This window comes from Anas acuta, chromosome 2 (assembly GCF_963932015.1).
Source record: "Anas acuta chromosome 2, bAnaAcu1.1, whole genome shotgun sequence".
In the NCBI taxonomy this organism is placed as follows: Eukaryota; Metazoa; Chordata; class Aves; order Anseriformes; family Anatidae; genus Anas; species Anas acuta.
Genome location: NC_088980.1, coordinates 84,099,512 through 84,118,540, shown reverse-complemented (window position 1 = coordinate 84,118,540; position 19,029 = coordinate 84,099,512). Strand labels below are relative to the sequence as shown.

The following is a 19,029-nucleotide window of genomic DNA, read 5'->3' as shown; positions in this document are numbered from 1 at the left end:
TACCCAGCTCCTCACATTTTTCATTGGTGCTCTCATTAGTCACAAAGTCATGGCCTCAGCAGTCAGCCTACAGCTCTCAAGGCAAGGGAGATGCAGTCACAGCAATTGCCCTTCCCTGGTTCCTTGGCCTGCTTTTACAATCTGCTTTAACCTCCAAAGTTTCAAGGTCTAAAAAACCAAGCCTGCATTCCTGTTTTCTTTGCCCAGTCAAAGCTTCCCCAGCTAGAAGCACATACTTCTGCATTCTTATGTGTATGCATATGTCTTTTACTGGGATAATTAAAGGGAATTTGGGTTCTGACTGTCTGTGCCCTCAGGGAAGAGACAGTAACATCTGCTGCAATGACTACTTATTTCTTATTTTTCTGTACAAGGGGTTTGAATTGTTTATGTTTCATTGTTCAAACACACACATTGCATACAAATGCAAGGAATAAGAGAGAAAAGATTGAACTCCCACCTAGATAAAAGCAGTTTCAGTGCTACAAGCGCAGGTTTTATATGCTTAGGATCACTTGAGAGTTCTACAGAAATTACACAGTGATGTGGTATCAGCCACGATATCCAGTTAAGAGACTTTTTCTTTTTTTTTCTCTCTCTCATAGACAGAGACAGTATGAAACTAGAGGGGAGAAGAACAATAGAACCTACTTTGCAAAGTTATGCTAGCCAGCTGGCCGAGATATCATTAACCATACTCTTCCCACTTCTAAGAAATCAAACCCTTGACTTAAACATGGAGCACCTGATGTTATGTTTTTAAATCACACAGTATCAGTCATCTGAGGATAGCATTGTATTTAAAAATAATAACTAGGTGTGCTTCAAAACTGTTTGAGTTGCCAAGAACCATGCTTAAAAACTTTCTGTTGCCTGATCTTCAGCACCTTTTTTGAAAAACAAATGTGAAGTAACTTACAGACTGTTGTGTAAGCCATAAACTGAAATAAGGATTTTCAAACCTAACCCACTTTAAAGCAAAAAGCCTACTAATCTTTACTAACTGTCCAAACTAGGAACCATAAAAAACATCATGCTGCAGACTACAATTAAGAAAAAAAAAAATAAGGAAAAAGGAGATGGGAAGAGTCCATACTGAAGCATTTGGGGTCTGAGGGCTCAGTTCTGGGTATTTCTCCATTATGCCTTTAAATACAATACCAACTTAAGTTTCCCTACTTTCAGATTGCATTGAACTGTCATTCTAATTGTTTCGTCATTGCACACATCTGTTCTCAATATTTTGCAATGAAATATTCATAAATACCAGCCTGAATGACATCACCTTGAGATAAACTCAAGCCCTCTGCTGTAGAAACACGGTAGGGATTGCAGCCTACCCTCTCACTGTTTAGATTCTCCACTATCTCAGCTCTTGGGAAACTGCTATTCTCACCATAATCATTAAACTTTTTTCACTTTGTGAAGCGGTCAGAAGCAGATTTAGCAACTGCCCCTCTTCTTGAATTGTTTATGCACCTGGCTGCATAACAGAGAGGAGTTCAGGGCAGTGTTAGAGAAAACAAACACAATGGAAAGGATTTCCAGAAAAAGGCACCTACAGAACCGTAAGACTGGTGTTAGCTGCCATGTTTGTAAGGGCAACAAAGGTGTCACCTCCACTTAGTTCACAGCTAGGATGAGTTCTTCTGCATAACAATAAAATGTTTAACATGTATTTAAGAGAGAAGCTTTGGTAGGCATTAGAGATCTGAGTGATCACTGGAAGCTACTAAAGCCAATTTACTATAGTAGACTATATGTGTTGGAATGGTTTATGGGTTGTATCACTTCAACCAAGAGTCTTATCTGTAAACACAAACAAATAGTCAAGCAAAGGATGTGGTATCCAGGCCAGAAAAATAAATCACATACAAACTATATTTTAAAAAGCAACAGATGTAAGACTAAAGCTGACCAGAAGCCTGTCATCAGATTAGAGGTAGATTCAAGTAGAAATGGGATAACATTCAGGTAAGGAGTCACAAGAAGATATACAGCATAAAACAAAGTATAGTGTTAATTAAAACTGCTGATGCAAAGTTTCAGAGAGTTTCAGAAAATTTTCACGAAATTAAAATAACGGGAATAGACTTGGGGGAAAAGAACAAATGCAGGAGAAGACAAAGAGGGAGAGAATGCCTCAGTGAAACACACAAGCGTTATTATCCTGCACTGCACTTAAGTTTCTTCTGCTTTAATATCCTATTTGCAACAACTGCTAGCTTAAGATGGCCTAGAAGAAAAAAAAAAAAAAAAGAAAAAAAAAGAAAAAAAAGTGTAAGAAATCTAATGTAGACAGTATTGGTATTATCAAATCTTAACATTATGTCTCAATCCAAAATCTAAAAGTGAGAGATAGTCTAAGCCATACATAAGAGCAGAAAATCAGGAGGAGAGAGTACAGAAAGCTAATCAAAGCAAGAGATCTGAAATAAAAAAATGATGAGAAGGGCGTGAGAATCCTCTGTAAGATTCTCAGGAGAAAGAAAAAAACACATCAGTGAATGAAGGAGGATGAACCAAGGGAGACACTTTTGTCCACTTTACACTGTCAGCCACCCTGCAGGTAGGCTGATCCACACTTCAGTGTAGGGACTCATTCAGCAGTGTAGGTGGAGATGAGCACATTACCAAAATAAGGAATATTTTCTGAGCTGTGAAAACCATGCCACGTAACTCTGCTGTGTTTTGACATGTGGAAATTCTACTTGCTGCATCTGTCCTTCCCCATACTAGTGAGAGATCTATTCATCACCAGGGCAGTTCTGCTAGTCGGCACTCCAGGCAGACATAAACCAGTAACTTCACGCCTCAGCCAGCACAGAGTCCGCACACAGTCCCAGTGAGTGCAGCTCCTCCTTCCAGTTACCAGCACTGGTCCCACTGCTGCCTGCCTTCCTATGAGTGATACGGAGAGACTGACCTCATGCAACATCAAACATCCTTGGTCATGCCCTTTCTTTGGAGGGGATCAAACTTCCACATTTTAACAATTAAAACCTGGCTTTGGCTTTTGGTCACAGAATTTATTTTGGAGGATATCAACTTGTATGACTATCGGAAAACAGTATTTGGCCTTAATGGGGAGTTTCTCACACACACAAAGATCAATTTTTATTTATTTACTGTAGGGAAGAGAAGCATAAAGCCAAAAACCTGGTTATTATAATGCCGTATTACTTTTCTGAAAAACACCTGTTTCAGTTAGCAAAACTATTTCTAGGACTGAAGGTCCTGCAATGACACACTAATGGTGGCATGATACAGCACTAAACTTCTTTAATTACATTGCTATAACATAATAGTTTCTTGATTTTATAAATTCTGCCCAAGACCCAAGACTACAGCTTGTAAAGTGTTTTCAAGTCTGAAAATCTGAAAATGCTTTATGTCAAAAAAAAAAAAAAAAAAAGAAGACATACTGTAACATGAAGGGCAAAGGGGACAAAGCCTGATAATCTTGGTAAGACCTTGGAGCTAGGACTTCAGACTGGAATACACACCCCACCCCTACTATAAAAACAGCAACAACGAAAAAGCCTTCAAGCCAAAACAAAAATGTGACCAGCAAGAAAAATACAAGCCCACAAAATATAGAATAGCAATTCTCTTTGTTAAAAATAATGACAATAAAAAAATGCTAAAAGGCACTGTCAAATTATAAAGGTATCTGTCATTATTATTAAGTACCTCAATCACTGCACTATAGATCTAGTTGTGAATTGATCTTCTAATCCTCAGAAATGGTAGAGAAGAACTGCTTCTTTGTCCAGAAGAAACAAAACCTTTGTCCATCATAAAAAAAAAACAGAAGTGAGTACTATTAGTGGCAAGACAAGCTTATGACACGTCAAAGTATGGTCTCACCTGAATATGACAAATTGCCATGTAACAAATGAATATCTACCATGTTCAGCCATGCAAACAAAATCAGTCACTATTCAGCATCCTACGATCCTGTCAAAAGCAAGAGAACAGTACCACAGAAATGAGGTAAGAAAAAGCATGTGAAAAAAATCACTTTGAAGAAGCACTGACTGTTCTCCTTCTTCCACATGCTCTGTCAAATAAACAGAGTATGTCTCAAAGTTTATTTAAGAAATTAGGTATGTGATTTTGCTCTTCTTTTTTCCTCCTCCTTTCCCTAGGAGGAAGAAAAAATAATATAAAAATTAAAAAGAAGAAAAAAAAGTTTAAAATGTTTTCCCTCCATACCACTAGGATTCCTGGTAATAGAAGAGCTGCAGGCAAGTTCCAAGTCAGGCCAGGGTTTCCTCAGATCTTGCAGCTGCTGCAATAGCTAACAGAAGGCTACATTTGGTGACAAGCAGTAAGGGCAGCAGGGGCCTCAAAGTTTAAGAGATGTCCCATGAAGTAGCCAGGTTCTGAGGGAACTAGCTGATGCAGTTGATGTAGATGCCAAGCCACTCTCCATCATATTTGAAAAGTCATGGCAGTCAGGCAAAATCTCTAGTGTCTGGAAAAATGGAAACATCACTCCCATCTTTAAAAATGGTAGAAAGGGAGATTTGGGGAACTACAGACTAGTGAACCTTGCATCTATGCCTGGGATGATCATGGAACAGATCCTCCTGGAAGCAATGTCAAGGCACATACAGGATAAAGAAGTGATTCGAGACAGCCAGCATAGCTTCATCAAGAGTAAATCATGCCACCAGTCTGGTGGCCTTCTATGATGGGGTGATCAGGGAACACTGACCGATGTCATCTACCTGGACTTCCTTAAGGCCTTTGACATAGTTCCACACAACACATTTACCTCTAAATTGGAAAATATGGATTTGAAGTGTCTACTCTTTTTGTGGATAAGAAATTGACTGGATGGTTAAAGCCAGAGAGTTGCAGTTGATGGGCCTATGTCCAGGTGGAGGCTTGTTGATGAGTGGTGTCCCTCAGGGGTCCAGCCAGGGACTAGTTCTGTTTAGTATCTTTATCAGTGACACTGCCAATGGGATCGAGAGCACCCTCAGCAAGTTTGCAGATGATGCCAAGCTGAGTGTAGTTGATATAACAGGATGGGATGCCATCCAAAGGGACTTGGACAAGCTCGGGAAGTAGGCCTATGTGAACCTAATGAGGTTCAGCAAGTCCAAGTACAAGGTTCTACACCCAGGTCAGGGCAACACCAGACATGAGGATCTCACTCATTAAGAGTAGCCCTCTCTGCACCGATAGCAGTCCCTGAGAAGGACTTGGGGATGAAAGGCTCAACACGTGCCAGCAGTGCACACTTGCAGCCCAGATCCTGGACAGAGTCCAGCAGGTTGAGGGAGGTGGTTTGTCTCCCTCTGCTCTGCCCTCGTGAGGCCCCACATAAATGTTGCATCCAGTACTCCTCATCTTTATGGGACCCCCAGTACAAGAAGGACATGGACCTATATTAGTGTGGGCCCAGAAGAGGGCCACAAAGATGATCAAGGGGCTGGAGCACCTCTACTCTGAAGAAAAGGGAGAGAGAGCTGGGGCTGTTCAGCATGAACAGAAGGCACCAGAGAAATCTCACTGCAGCCTTTCAGTACCTAAGGGAGGCCTACAAAAAAAGATAGAGAGTGACTTTTTACACAGACAGACAGTGATAGCATGATGAGGAGTGGTTTTCAACTAAAAAAGGGTACATTTAGATTAGCTGTTAAGAGGAAATTATTTACTCAGAGGACGATAAGGTACTGATACAGGTTCCCCAGAGAAGCTGTGGATGCCCCATCTCTGGAAGTGTTTGAGACCAGGTTGGATGGGGCCCAGGGGAACCTGGTCTAGTGAGAGGTGGCCCTGACCACGACCGGGGTGTTGGAACCAGGTAATCTTTAATGCTGCTTTCAAACCAAGCCATCCTCCAATTCTATGATATGCTTCATTAAAGCCTTTTCCAAGGGGGTGAGATCAATAGAATATTCATGCTGACAACTTATCTATAGAAGGGATAGAGTATTCCTTAAATGTCTTCTGGAAAAAATATATATACTGTCTGGTGGGGGAAAAAAAAAGGCAGTATTGTTTCATCAGCTCTTTAAACACATTGAAAATTCTAGAAGATTATAGAAGTCCACCTTAGGAGCTTTATTTCTTGATCATTGATTTGTTCCTTCAATATATTCCAGGTTGGAACCTATCTTTTACAACCTTTATGTAAAAATACCCATCTCCACTAAAAATACGTATCTTTGAAAAAAAAAAAAATAAAATAAACCCATAGATTTTAATTCCCTTTGCCCACTTTGTATAGATAGTGGAATTTGTCAGGAGGCTGTCACTTATTCTGCTGTTTTGCTAAAGATCAGGAAATTTCATATACTCCCAACATCCACATTTGAGCAAAAGGAAACAAAACAGCCATAGAAAGGCTACTTGGCATGTTATTTGCAGCTTACTAGCCCTTCTAGTCATAGCTGTTTTCTAGTTATCAGAAAGTTAAAAATAAAAGTTATCTGGTATTCAATACTTTGAGAGTTTCAGTCAGTGTCATAACCTGTTTCTGTATGGGGTAACAAAGATACAGGGTGATTTAGGCAAATAGTAAAGGGATAGTAGACTTCAAACTTATTTTTTGAATTAATTGTAAGCAGTTGGAAGTTGGCATTTGCTAGTGGGTGCTTAGCCTCCTGTGTGAAAATAAAGGCAGACCTGATTTTATTAAATATACATGTGTGTATATATATGTATATATACACACACACACACACACACATATATACACAGCTGAAGGTGGAATTATTTTCCTCTTTAAGAGGGGTTGGTTTTTGAGAGGGTCGTACAATCTCATAGTCCTATCATCTTGACAAACCAAAGTTGTGATATCAACTAGCAATCAATTCTTCTTCACTGATGAATCACCCTTATTTAAAGGAAAACCTAAAAGATGGAAAGCAGTACACTTCAATCCCACTGCTGAAACTGGAAGGAGGTCTTTAAAGTGTGTTTTTGAATACCAGTGGATAAAGAAGAAAAGAGCAATAAAATCTGAGCAGCTTAGTAGACTATTATTAGTTTAAACAGTAGCTTGCAACAAGATTAGGGGAAAGAGAAGAGAGTACAAATAAAAAACAAGTTCATACAACATGCATCTTTTTTTATTCAGCCCACAAGTTATTTCCTCTTGGCACATGTTAAGTACATCTGCTCCACACACAAACCACATGATAAAAGGAGCAAAGATGTACTGAATCTGTATTACTGAGACAAACACCAAGTGAGGGAATTCTGTAGTGGTTAGACAATAAGGTTAAGAAAATATATTTCTTAGGATTCCCAAATGAAGAAATCAAAAAATAACTATGCTACTTTTCTTTTCTGGTTAACCTCAAGTAGAAGCGAAGGGTTTACTTTCATTTCTTTTATGGACTGAGACATGTTATTTTTAAGCATGTTTATTTAACAGATAAGCTCTTTATAGCACAGCATGTATTTAAAATATCACTAAACACAGCTTCTAAAATTGTCAAACGATTTTATTTTATTTTTTGCTGAGACAGCACAATTTTAAATTTCCATTATTTATAGAGGTATAAAAGAATGAGATTTACCCTAGAGCAGATATCTTAGCTGTACACTGAACATCAATTAAGTCAAGTTTACAACTGTACGTTATTCCTAAAAAAAAAAAAAAAAAAGCCTAGGAAACTAGGCTTTGTATAGGTGAGTGGCAGAACAGCCAATATGTATAACTTCAAATCTGAAACTGGTGTTGGGTCATTTTTTTCCATCTTCCTCTTATCCTGTTTTCCTAATGAATATCAACAAGGCCTTACATTCCAAAATTGTTAAAATAAGGCACAAATACATCAGCTAGCTTGTCTCATGCTACTGCCATGCTACATACATGTATATGCATGAGAAAGTATGAAGAGATGGTTGCATGAAGCTGTAAATATAAGTATTCCTCCACGTCCAGCCAGTCGATGTGGTGACCACATCTCTGATTCATCAGTGGAGGAGTCTTAAGTCAAGGACTGCTGTCAGGTTTACGCAAAATAAGCTGTGCTAAATCACCCCACCCATTTAAACTACATGAAGCAACCCAGTTAAGTTTGCCTGAAATAAAATATGAGGCAGATAGGCAAGGGCTGCAATCTGAGAGAAAAGACACAGCCAAGCAATTCAGATACTCCCTTTAGGTCTACCTAACAGAAAGGGTCTGTCTACAACACAAGTCTCCAGTTGAGTGTGCAAATTTTGGCAGGTTGGACAATTTCAAAGTTCAACATGCTGGAGATGGGAGCAACACAGCACAAAACTGTAACTACTTTTACAGATAGTGGGTGGTTTTTTTTGTTTTGTGTTTTTTTGTTTTTGTTTGCTTGATTTTGTCTTTAAATCTGCAATAAAATATCAACTCTATCTGCTATAGTTTCCCTAAAGTGGGTAGTTATGTGCTTTGAAACCTATGGAAATATTTAGACAAACTTCAGTCTATGCAACTGGTTTTCTTTGTTTTTGTATAAGAATAGTTAAACTTTTATAAACAGCCATTGATTTTCAAAGGCATTTTATTTTTCTAAACACCATTTGCCTATGATTTACTCCTCAACATTCCTACCCACAGGAAATGTGATTTCCACAACCATCTCTATTTAGGCTAAACTATATTAAGAAGGTGTGTTTTTCCAATAAAAAGTAAGAAAAACTTGGTTATCAATAAACCTTAATATGCTTCACAAAGTTGGTATTTCATATCTCTGTGCACATGAAAGCATATCCAGATGAAAAAAATAATAAAAATAAAAATTGTAAGGCCTGATCTTTAAAGATTAGCTTATTTTAGGCCTTTTTTTTCTGTCAAAACTTTTATTACAAACATAAGTATACTTATTCACACATTTGAAACATATAAACATATGCACAGACCAATGCACTCTTGGTCTTTGTATGTCCATTCTATCACCTCCATTTTTTTTTTCCTTGCACCCAAACCTACAAGTTGCACAGGATTTGCAACCTCTTGCCTCTAATATCTTTATGAGATTTATGTTAGAATAGCTGATGAATCGTTAGCAATACATGTAAAATATGCAGGCAGAACTAAAGGAAAAAAGAACATCAGACTAGCACATTTGCACACCTAGAGGCAGACTCCTCCTTGAAGAGAAAGGGACTTAGGAGGGACTATGCATCACCACAGATACCCCCAACTACATAACACATTGGACTGCACACTACGAGGCTGATCCTCTCGATCCATCCTTGTTTTTATTAGACATCTGCTTTTATATAAATCTAATCACTGCAATAGCCCTGACTAACTTTAAATAATAAGAAAAGGAAATTTCCAGCTTCCAAGTAAAACACAAAATGCCTTCTTCTAGTCTAGGAAAGCCCTAGGGCAGCAAATTTTAGAGTTGAAACAATTTTAATTCTAGAATAGGCTTTCTTAGTTGTTAAAGTTTCTGGGAGGAAGAAAAAGTACATTATACATTCATAACATGAATTATGCAGATAAACAAATTACACTGATTATTACCACTATGTATGAGAAACAGATGCAATGGAAGAGGGTTTTGGGTCATGACAAAAACAATTTGTATGTGCATATGCAAGATTTCTTTCCTTTTCTCTAACTGGCAAATTACATACTTGAGTAGAGGTTCTCAACTGGTATGTGGAATTCCTGCCATTTTAAATCAGAAGATATATCACAGACTTTCAGCTAAAAATATCTAGCTGAGAAAATCAATGATAGAAATAGTATGTGCCTCTCCACAGAAGGTAGCTTGACAGGACTATCACCTAAGTGTTTTTTGATGGGCAGTGCAGAAAGCAAGCAAGCTTTTGGAAGAGATATAGTCCCCTTCCATATTTCACCACAACAATTCTTGTGGACTAATTTATCTTTTTATTAGTATTTTGCAGCTGTTCATCATACACTACAGCAGATTCTCACTCCATTAGTTTTATTTAATAGCTTATACTCCATCTACCATGCCTCTCAAAGGAAGTCAAATAAAACACAGCATACCAAAAGTACAAAAAATAGCCTTAGTCAGGTATAAGTAAAAGAGTTGGTATTTCTGTAAAGTTAGTACTGGAGTTCAAAATCTTTAAAGAACCTATCAACCAATAACAACAGTGCTCAGCCTTGGCTGATGTTGAGCATCGCTCACAGAATTTAGCTCTGGTCAATCTAATATTATAAGATGATTTTACAGAATAGGATAACAATGTAGCAGTCAAATGAAAGGTTTCGTAGTGGTTAAGAATTGATTCCAGGATGCTGTATTGGTCCAGTAGCACTAATAATGTCAGCAGATACAGAGAGCATTTTCCAATATGCATTCACGAAGTCAGTAAACACAGTAGGGAGAATACAGAACACAAGAGGGCTGGTTCAGTCATGTCAACTCCTACTATAGGATTCATTCACAGAGCAGTTCTTCTCACACACACACATATCTATTTCTTATTTTGATACCTCCAGGAAGTCCATTCCTAATATACTGCTTCAAAAGAAACCTCTCTTACTCATACTTTCCTTTGGTGTCTCATCTTTGGTTTTGCTAAACTAGCAACCCTGCAATTACTAGTCAAATGCTGCATGCCCACACTAGCTATGTTACCTATCCATCACATACTGTATAATGCATTGAACATACATTTCCACATGTAATTTCAAACATTTACTGATGGCTCCCTACAGATTATTTTGGTGATTATGAGCTACGTCTTATCACACAATTTCAAGTGAATGAAAACTTTTTCAAGATATGCCAGTTCATAAAAGCTAAAATACATCGTGGATACATACTGATTAATACTTTTACAATGAAGGTCAAAAGAGAGTCTTGCATTGAAAATCTTACCAAATCTCATGTTAACAATATGAAAATAAATGTTTCTACATAGCTGCATTTCCCACGTTTATTTACAGCAAAACTAAATTATTCATTACACTCACAGTGATGTCGTCTTTGGCTGCATCAGAAGATGCCACTGAAACAAGAAGATAGCAGGTCTCTGTCCCCAACCAGCCTTCGCACAGATAACTTAAAACTAGAAGGACAGTTATGTCCTTCTATTAAATATGGTGGAGAACAGCAACAATCTAAAAGGCAGGAAGAGACTAGATTCAAGCTACTCTCCTGTATGCAGGCTGAAATTTATGGACAGAATCAGGCTCATATCAATGCATTTTTATTCAACTTCTAACATGTAACTCTACTAATGAGTCTAAATTATTTGCTTTTACAGTTGTGTACACAACAAATGTACATGAAACAATCCTTCAGTTTGTGAAATAAAGCAGCCAAGTGATGGATTTTTAAATGTGCTTCTTTAATTTACAACTTTATGTCTGTTATAATAAAATTTCACTTAATTTTTCAAATCTAATTTACACATACTACATGAATACTAAGAAAGTCCACATACGTCAGACTAAATTATACTACTTAGTCCATCAATAAATGAGAGATAAAGGTCCTCCCTTCACCACAGACTGATGGTTTACAATCCTCATGTAAAAAATATGACCAATTTAGTTTACTCTCCAATATATTGGAGAAAGGGACATCTGACCATTTTCTTATCAAACCGTTAAAATGCCAGAGCAACATGTTTTGCCCAGAAAGCATTTATGTTATTTTCTATAATCTTATAGAAGAAATGGAAACAAACCTTTTTTTTTTTTCCCCAATTAGAATTAAATAAATCCTAATTAATTGAAATAAACAAAAAAAATGCACGCACACTTTCTTAGTGAAACAGGAGGAATGCAACAGGTGATGTAATACATCCAAACCTCCACATCCTCCCAACTAAAAAGTATTTGGACTTTCTTTTAAATTGCAATACTAATGGAAAAAAATTCAGTTCAAATTAAAAAAAAAAAAATCAATTTATTTATTTATTTTTAGTAGACAGTGTCCTCCAAGTGTTTTTTGTTTTGTTCCAACTATTCCTCAGCAGTCCATCCCAACACACAGGAAGACAACCACATGTATTAAGAGACTGGCTTGGCTAAGCTGGGTGCTCATGATGGGGCTCCAATACAGAAAGACAGTATGTATTAGGTGGAAACAGGGACAAAGTGACCAAGGAGGAATTTATAAATACTGCACAGACACTTAAGAACCATTTCAGGTTGACCAAAGTTCAATGGGAGTTCAGACTTGCAAGGAATGTCAAGGGCAACAAAAAGAGCTTCTGCTGCTACAATAATAACCAAAGGTCAAACAGGGAAAATACAAGTCAGTTGCTGAACTTGGGCAGGTGATCGGTGCCAGCAGACACAGATGAAGTTGAGGTGCTCTATGCTCCTTCTGTTTCAGTCATCATCAGTGAGGTCTCACTGGCTACTGTATTTAGCAAAGGAGTTCAAGAACTACCAGTGGTGGACACAGTCTGAGTAAGAGACAACTTGCAAGATCTCAGCCCATATAAATCCAGGGGATCAGACAAGCTGCATCCATGGACAATGAGATAGTTGGGCACTCTTCATCTATCAAAAGTCACAGAGAGGAAGAAACATTCCCAGTGACTACAGGGAAAAAAACGTGGGAACTATAAGCCATTCAGCCTCTCTTCGTTTCCTGTGAAAGTCATACTGTTAGTCCCCTTGGAATACACTTTTATGGACACATGGAGGAGAAGGTGGCAGCTGAGAACAGTCAACACAGTCAATTCCTGACCAACGTGATTGCTTTCTATAATAAAAGGACTAGTTTTGTTGATGAGAGCAGTGGATTTCATCTATCTCAAGTCCTTCTGAGCAGTGGATTTCATCTATCTCAAGTCCTTCTGTCTCACTGCAAGTTTGGATTTTATGGTCTGCCTCTACAAACAGAGAATCAGATGGATAAAAAGCCAAGTAGATGATCAAACAGAGAGTAAATGTTTCATGGGACTTACTCCACCATGAAGCCAGTGCAACAAGTAGAATATCACAAAGATTCATCCTGGAACCTGTTCTGTTTAACATCTTAATTAGTGGCTAAGGGGGACCACCAGGCCGCATGCTGTTAAGTTTGTAGATAAGACTAAATTCGTTGATAAGCTTGAGAGCAGGGCTGTCATCCAAAGGGACCTAGATGGGTTGGAGGACTGGACCAAGAGCAGTCTCAGGAAATTCAGCACGCACACAGAGTCCTGCACCTGGAAAGGAACAACCCCACAGCACAGGCTGAGGACTGACTGATGTCTTGGCAGACAACAAACTGAACACAATCCAGCAACATGCATTCATAGTAAAGAAGGCTAACAGCATCCTGAGCTGTATTAACAGGAGTATAGCCTGTTCAAAGGAACAAGATCAAGGAAAGGGATTACTGAATCACACTAGAAGCATCTAAAATATGGCATCCAGTGTTGGAGCTTCCAATACACAAGAGTGTTGTTAGGAGAGCCAATGAGATGGCCAACAACCTAAACAACATGAGCTACCAGTAGACTTGGGGAAATGTGCTTTGTTCAGCCTAGAGAAGAGAATGTTTTTAGGGTGACCTCATAGTAGTTTCTAACACCTAAAAGGTGATTATCAGGAAGATGGAACCAGGATCTCAGCAGCGGTGCACAGTGGATGATGTCCTGTTTCAGCTGGGACAGAGTTAATTTTCTTCATTGTGGCTGGTATGGTGCCACGTTTTGGATTTAGGAGAAAAATATTTTTGATAATTCACTAACATTTTAGATACCACAGAGCATTGCTTACACTAAGTCAAGGACTCTTCAACTTCTCATGTTACCCTGGCAGTGAGGAGACTGAGGGTGTGCAAGAAGCTAGGAGGGGAGAGAAACAGGACAGGTGACCCAGACTGGCCAAAGGGATGTCTCATACCATATGGCATCACACCAAACAATAAAACATAAGGTAAGTTGGCCTGGGGGTGGCTGCCGCTACTCAGGGGCTGGCTGAGTATCAATTACGAGGTACTAAGCAATTGGATTGTGCATCACTTGCTTTTGTGTATTCTTTTATTATTATTTTCCCTTCATTTTTCTGTCCTATTAAACTGTCTTTATCTCTACCCACAAGGAGGGATTGGGGGAATAAGCAAATTACTGTGTGTTACTTAGCTGCCTGCAGGGTTAAACCACAATAAAGAGAAGAGACAATGGGCTTAAGCTGAAATAAGAGAGGTTCACACTAGATATATGGAAGTTAAGTTACCACTATGAGGAGAGTCAGGCTCTGCATAAGACTGCCCAGAGAGGTTGTACTGTCTGTGCCCTGGCAGGTTTTCAGGGCCAGGCTGGATGAAGCCTTGAGCAGTCTTGTCTGATCTCATAGCTAGCTCTGCTTCGAACAAGAGGTTGACCTCCTGACTTCCCCTTCCAACCTCAACTATACTGTGACCCTAAGTTTACTTTAATCACAGAGGAAAATGAGTCACCCACCTTCAACTGAAATATTTAGCACAAAGCTGTGAACAAACTTTTCAAACTTAGTTGTATTCAACCTATATGAATACAGGATGAAGAGATTACGTTAGGTGTTTTTTTTTTGTTGTTGTTGTTTGGTTTTGTTTGTTTTTGTTTTGTTATTTAAGAAAGGAGAAGGTACTTCTTTGCTCTTACTCTTTACCTTTGTATGTAATCACTGGGTGTTCAGCTCTGTGGCAGTGGATATCTTCTGCTGCAGGCTCCAGTATTCCTAATACCCCAAATCCTGCCAACAGCACTGTAAGGAGGCAGCTTCCTTTCATGGTGGTCATGCTGTCCTCCACAGCAGTCAGTTCTTTCAACCGGCCACTCTCCTTGCACTCATGTGGGAAAAGCACCTGGAAAATTCGAAGAAATTTACTCAAGCACATAAGCAAATGCGACAGAAAAGTTAAGCAATTCTTGATGTTTAAAACAATGACAACAACAAAATCATTTTCTGTCTGTTTAGGTTTTGACTCCTTGATAGTACTCAAACAGCTGCTCCTATAAATATTTTATAAAGTTATCATCAATTACACAGTTCAGGAGTATTTTTTTCTTTTATCATCCAGAAGCATTCAAAAACCGTTACTCATTCCCTCCCTCACCATTCCCCATCATTTTTTGAGACTGATGACAAAGTTACTTATTGCAAATTCAAATGCTGAGGACCTCTTTCTAATAAATCTAGAAACCAAAGTCATTGACTTTCATTCATGACCAGAATAAAGCTGAAGTTTCATTTCCCCATTTATTTTCTCGAAGTGGCCAATAACCAGACAATTTTTTTTATTTTTTTTTTCTAGCAACAGAATACTCATGGTGTCAATGTTACTGTAGAACCAAACCAATTCATTCAGCTTTATCACATCAAACGTTCCAAGCACTAACAACCTAATGGTGCAACTCAAAACACTTTTGCCACTGGCAGCTACACTGAGTCCAACAAGCTTGCTTGTTGATAGCACACACTCATGAGACATCATTGCCTTTTAGGGGAAGAAGGCTGGAGATTCAAGACAACTGCATTACAGCAGAAATGTCATTTTGCAAATTAATGGAGCCATTCAGGAAAAAATAATCAGCAATATTGACTTCTAATACATTTTATCTCACTGAATTGCAGTGTGTTGTTTAATAAGGTGGAAATTTTCTATTTGTGTAAACACCCTAAACACTTGAAACAAAGGGCTTTTAATTAATAGATGCTCCATAGTAAGACCAGTGTTTTAAAAGCTTTGCTCAGAAAGCAGAATGGTTAGTAAACACAGTTTCCTAACATACTGTAGCACCAGCCATCTTCCAATGAACTTCTCTACTCTTCGCACTTTATTTTTACGGTCTTTAGAATCCTTCTGGCTACGACCTGGACACATCTAATCTTCATTAATTTAAAGTAAAATAAATAGACCACAGACATAATACATCTAAGCAGTACATAAATTTAATAGTCGATTTTAGCTTCTCTGCTAAATTTGCTTATGTTTCAGAGAAGAAAAAAAGGTGAGAGGGGTGATTCTAGCCAGTTAAATTCATATTCCTACCTTCCTAAGTAATATATCTTATGATGCCATATTCCAATATGAATCTGTCCTTATAAATTGCCTGTGGCTCATCTGCTCATAGATATTCAGTGGGCATAAAGCTCCTGTTCCAATGTTTCAGTAGTTCTGCAAGGATGACATTTCAAACATTTTGCACCATTCATATCCAAATTCATACAGTTTATGCAGGTAATATCATAGCTAATGGATATTACTAACTTATAGATAGCACAAATATATTACTACCAGGTGGTTCTAATTCAAGTTTCTATAAGATTATGTATGTGTATTTACAAACCAAAGGGAAGGACAGATATCACATCACAAGCTCAAGACTGTTTTTCTTGCTCATGGTACAGCAGAACTATTCCAACACGTACGCATGTAGTACTTTTGTATTAAAGAAAGAAATTTTATTTCCTTTAACTTGTAAAGTCTCAGAAATACCCATAAATATGTGAATATAATGGAAATAAATTAAACAAGAACAAAATGAAATATTTCTACTGGAAGCTCAGCCTTCTCTGGCTCCCTGACTGTCAATGTTGTTTACATGTATAGTTACACAGTAGAAGAATTTGGGGGCAAAATAATTTTTCCCTAACCTAGATGCAAACTTTCTCTTGTTGTATGCATCTCACATTGTAAAAATGAAGGCAGGAAACACTCCTTTCCCTTAATTAGAATATCCAAAAACAAGGTGAGACTTTGAAGGAGACAAAAGAAAAACAGCAAATGTATTTCTGATTATGTATCTCAGAGAAAAAGTTAGGTTTCTTTCTACCTCAACTACTACCTGTTTAAGTTTACTAATCAAATGTATTAATTCATTAATTTTATTTTATTTAAAAAATGCATTAGTTAATACATTTAAAGTAATTAATGCAAATCAAATACATTGTGGGTGACATCAAGTAAAAGCTTACTTGCAACTACACAGAAGAGAGTCTTCAGAGACCTGAATCAGACAAGAGAGCAGTAAACCAAGTTACCAGATGGAAAGCTCATCACAAGCTCTCTTACAAGAAAAGGACAAGCTAAGGCAGCTGAGCAACTGGCACGAACAGGAACTCACTACCCACCTCATTATGCTACAGTATGAAGAGATAGAGGAAGGAAAAGGACTCTAGAAACAGCACCTAATATACTGCTAGAGGAATTTAAAGAATAGTAAGAAATAAACAAACATACACTCTGGCATACACTAACAGCATGAAAAGCCTTTTTCACAGAATTTGCGGGGATTATATTGCTCCCTGCTGCTCAGCCTCAAGTGAGGGTTTCCACATAACACAAGCTGTGTCTCTCTCTCTTTCTCCCTGAGATCCTGCCTGCAGGAGAGAGGCAGCAAAGGCAGCACCTGAACTTGTGGCAGTTCTGAAACAATGCAACAAGTTCACAAGTCTTGAAGCAGGCAAAGCACTAGCCCCTTCTCTTTACTAAAAGTGTGACTGTTGTGCCAAGAAGTGCTGCTTAGCCTAGGGCATAAAACAAATTCCAAGAGAACCCTAAAGACAAAAAGTTCAGGTTAGTTTCCTTGATTTCTGTAGGCAAATCTCTCTTAACAATGAAATACAACAGTCAAGTCAAAATTTTTCAAAACTGATCAGGAATACTGACTATCTTTTAAATTATTGCTATGCATTTGTGAATTAGTACATTAGACATGCATTATCTGCACAGTTTTTCCTAGCATGGATTTTTACATCAGACTTTAAACAAGTTATATTTACAAACTCAATATAATCCAAGGATTTAAAAAAAAAAAAATCACATCATAAAATTTATTGTAATCCCATATATTAATTTATTTTCTATATTTAAAGGGTCTTGTGCACTTTCTCTGTCTCCTGCTTTCCCTTTTTTGGACACAGTTTGCCTAGACAAAATGTAAAAATCAATGAGGCCTATTACATAAGGGTATTATTTTCTTTTATTTATTTATTTATTTATTTTTAGCAAAGTAGTATTTAGTTTATCCATCAGGATAAACCGATGGATATTTGAGGAGGAAAAAAACAGCTATTCAAAATCTGCTATTTCAATTGAGCCAACAAAAAGATACGTACTGCTAAAGAGAAAAAAAAAAAAAGTGGATGCTAAGCATGCAAGGCCTGTAACTGCTGTGCTAGATAGAAGCAGATTCATTAGAGACTATTCCATCCAAACACCAAAGTCATATATTCAAAATCCAACAATCAGGATGCCAGTATTTCTAGATCAGTTAAAAACACCATGTTTGAATTATAATTTACCTCTAAATTATAAACTATGCTTTCTTTTATTTGACTCATAAGCTGACGTATAAAAAACAGAGTTGCCATGCAAACTGCAGCTGTCCAGTGTCAACGATGCTTTCAAATAATTATCTTTGTTGATTCTGCGTCAGTTTAACAGCAATTTCAGTGCACGACAAAGTGAACTTACGTCAATACAAGTATGTAAACAAACAAGTGTGGTGTGGTGAAAAGATGCCAGTTTCAGGACTGGGTCTGTGTACATGCACCCACAAGCAGGTCTAGCATTTCTTTACATGCACACCAGTGCCCACTCTTGCAGACACTGCTCACGTACCTTGCTGCAGGCGATCCATTTCACTTTTCCTGTCTGCTTTGCTCCACTTCTTAGATTGTAGAACAGATAAAGTTTGATCGAATTTTACTCATACTAAATAACTGCTCTGGACAACATACACCTTGTAGATAAGCATCAACCAGAAGAAAAAAAAAATAAAGTACTTAATGACACAGACCATACACTAATACACAGACTAACGCACTGCTGCACTGGAATAGAATGATGAATGCAAACAAACATGTTCTCTTATATTATCAGTGTATGTACTTGAAATAATTATTGCTAGTTGTTTTTAATCTTCAATCATGCCAGTTTTACTAAAAATACTGAGTTTTTCTACTGTAGTGTTAGTGGTACGTTTTTTGCAAGTCATTTGAAGAATATTTTCTTACTGCTACCAGGGGGAATTGCTGTTTTCTCTTTAGCAAGAAAAGGCCCCACCGTTGTGCGTTGTTAGTAAACACACAGAAAAATCCTGAAATGGTATCAGCAGCCACATGAAAAAAAAAAAAAAAAAAAAAGCTTTATAACCTCA

At 37.8% G+C, this 19,029-nt stretch overlaps 1 protein-coding gene across 6 annotated transcripts in view; it reads right to left on the bottom strand.

Annotated features, from left to right (window-relative positions):
- The window catches only part of SEMA5A (semaphorin 5A), a 329,026-nt gene that overhangs the window by 215,595 nt on the left and 94,402 nt on the right, over positions 1 to 19,029 (bottom strand). For all 6 annotated transcript variants that reach the window (XM_068671017.1, XM_068671016.1, XM_068671020.1 and 3 more), the window contains one exon: positions 14,534 to 14,729. In XM_068671017.1, the coding sequence (XP_068527118.1) occupies positions 14,534 to 14,663 (130 nt within the window). In that variant the 5' untranslated portion in view covers positions 14,664 to 14,729. The remainder of the gene's footprint in view (positions 1 to 14,533; positions 14,730 to 19,029) is intronic.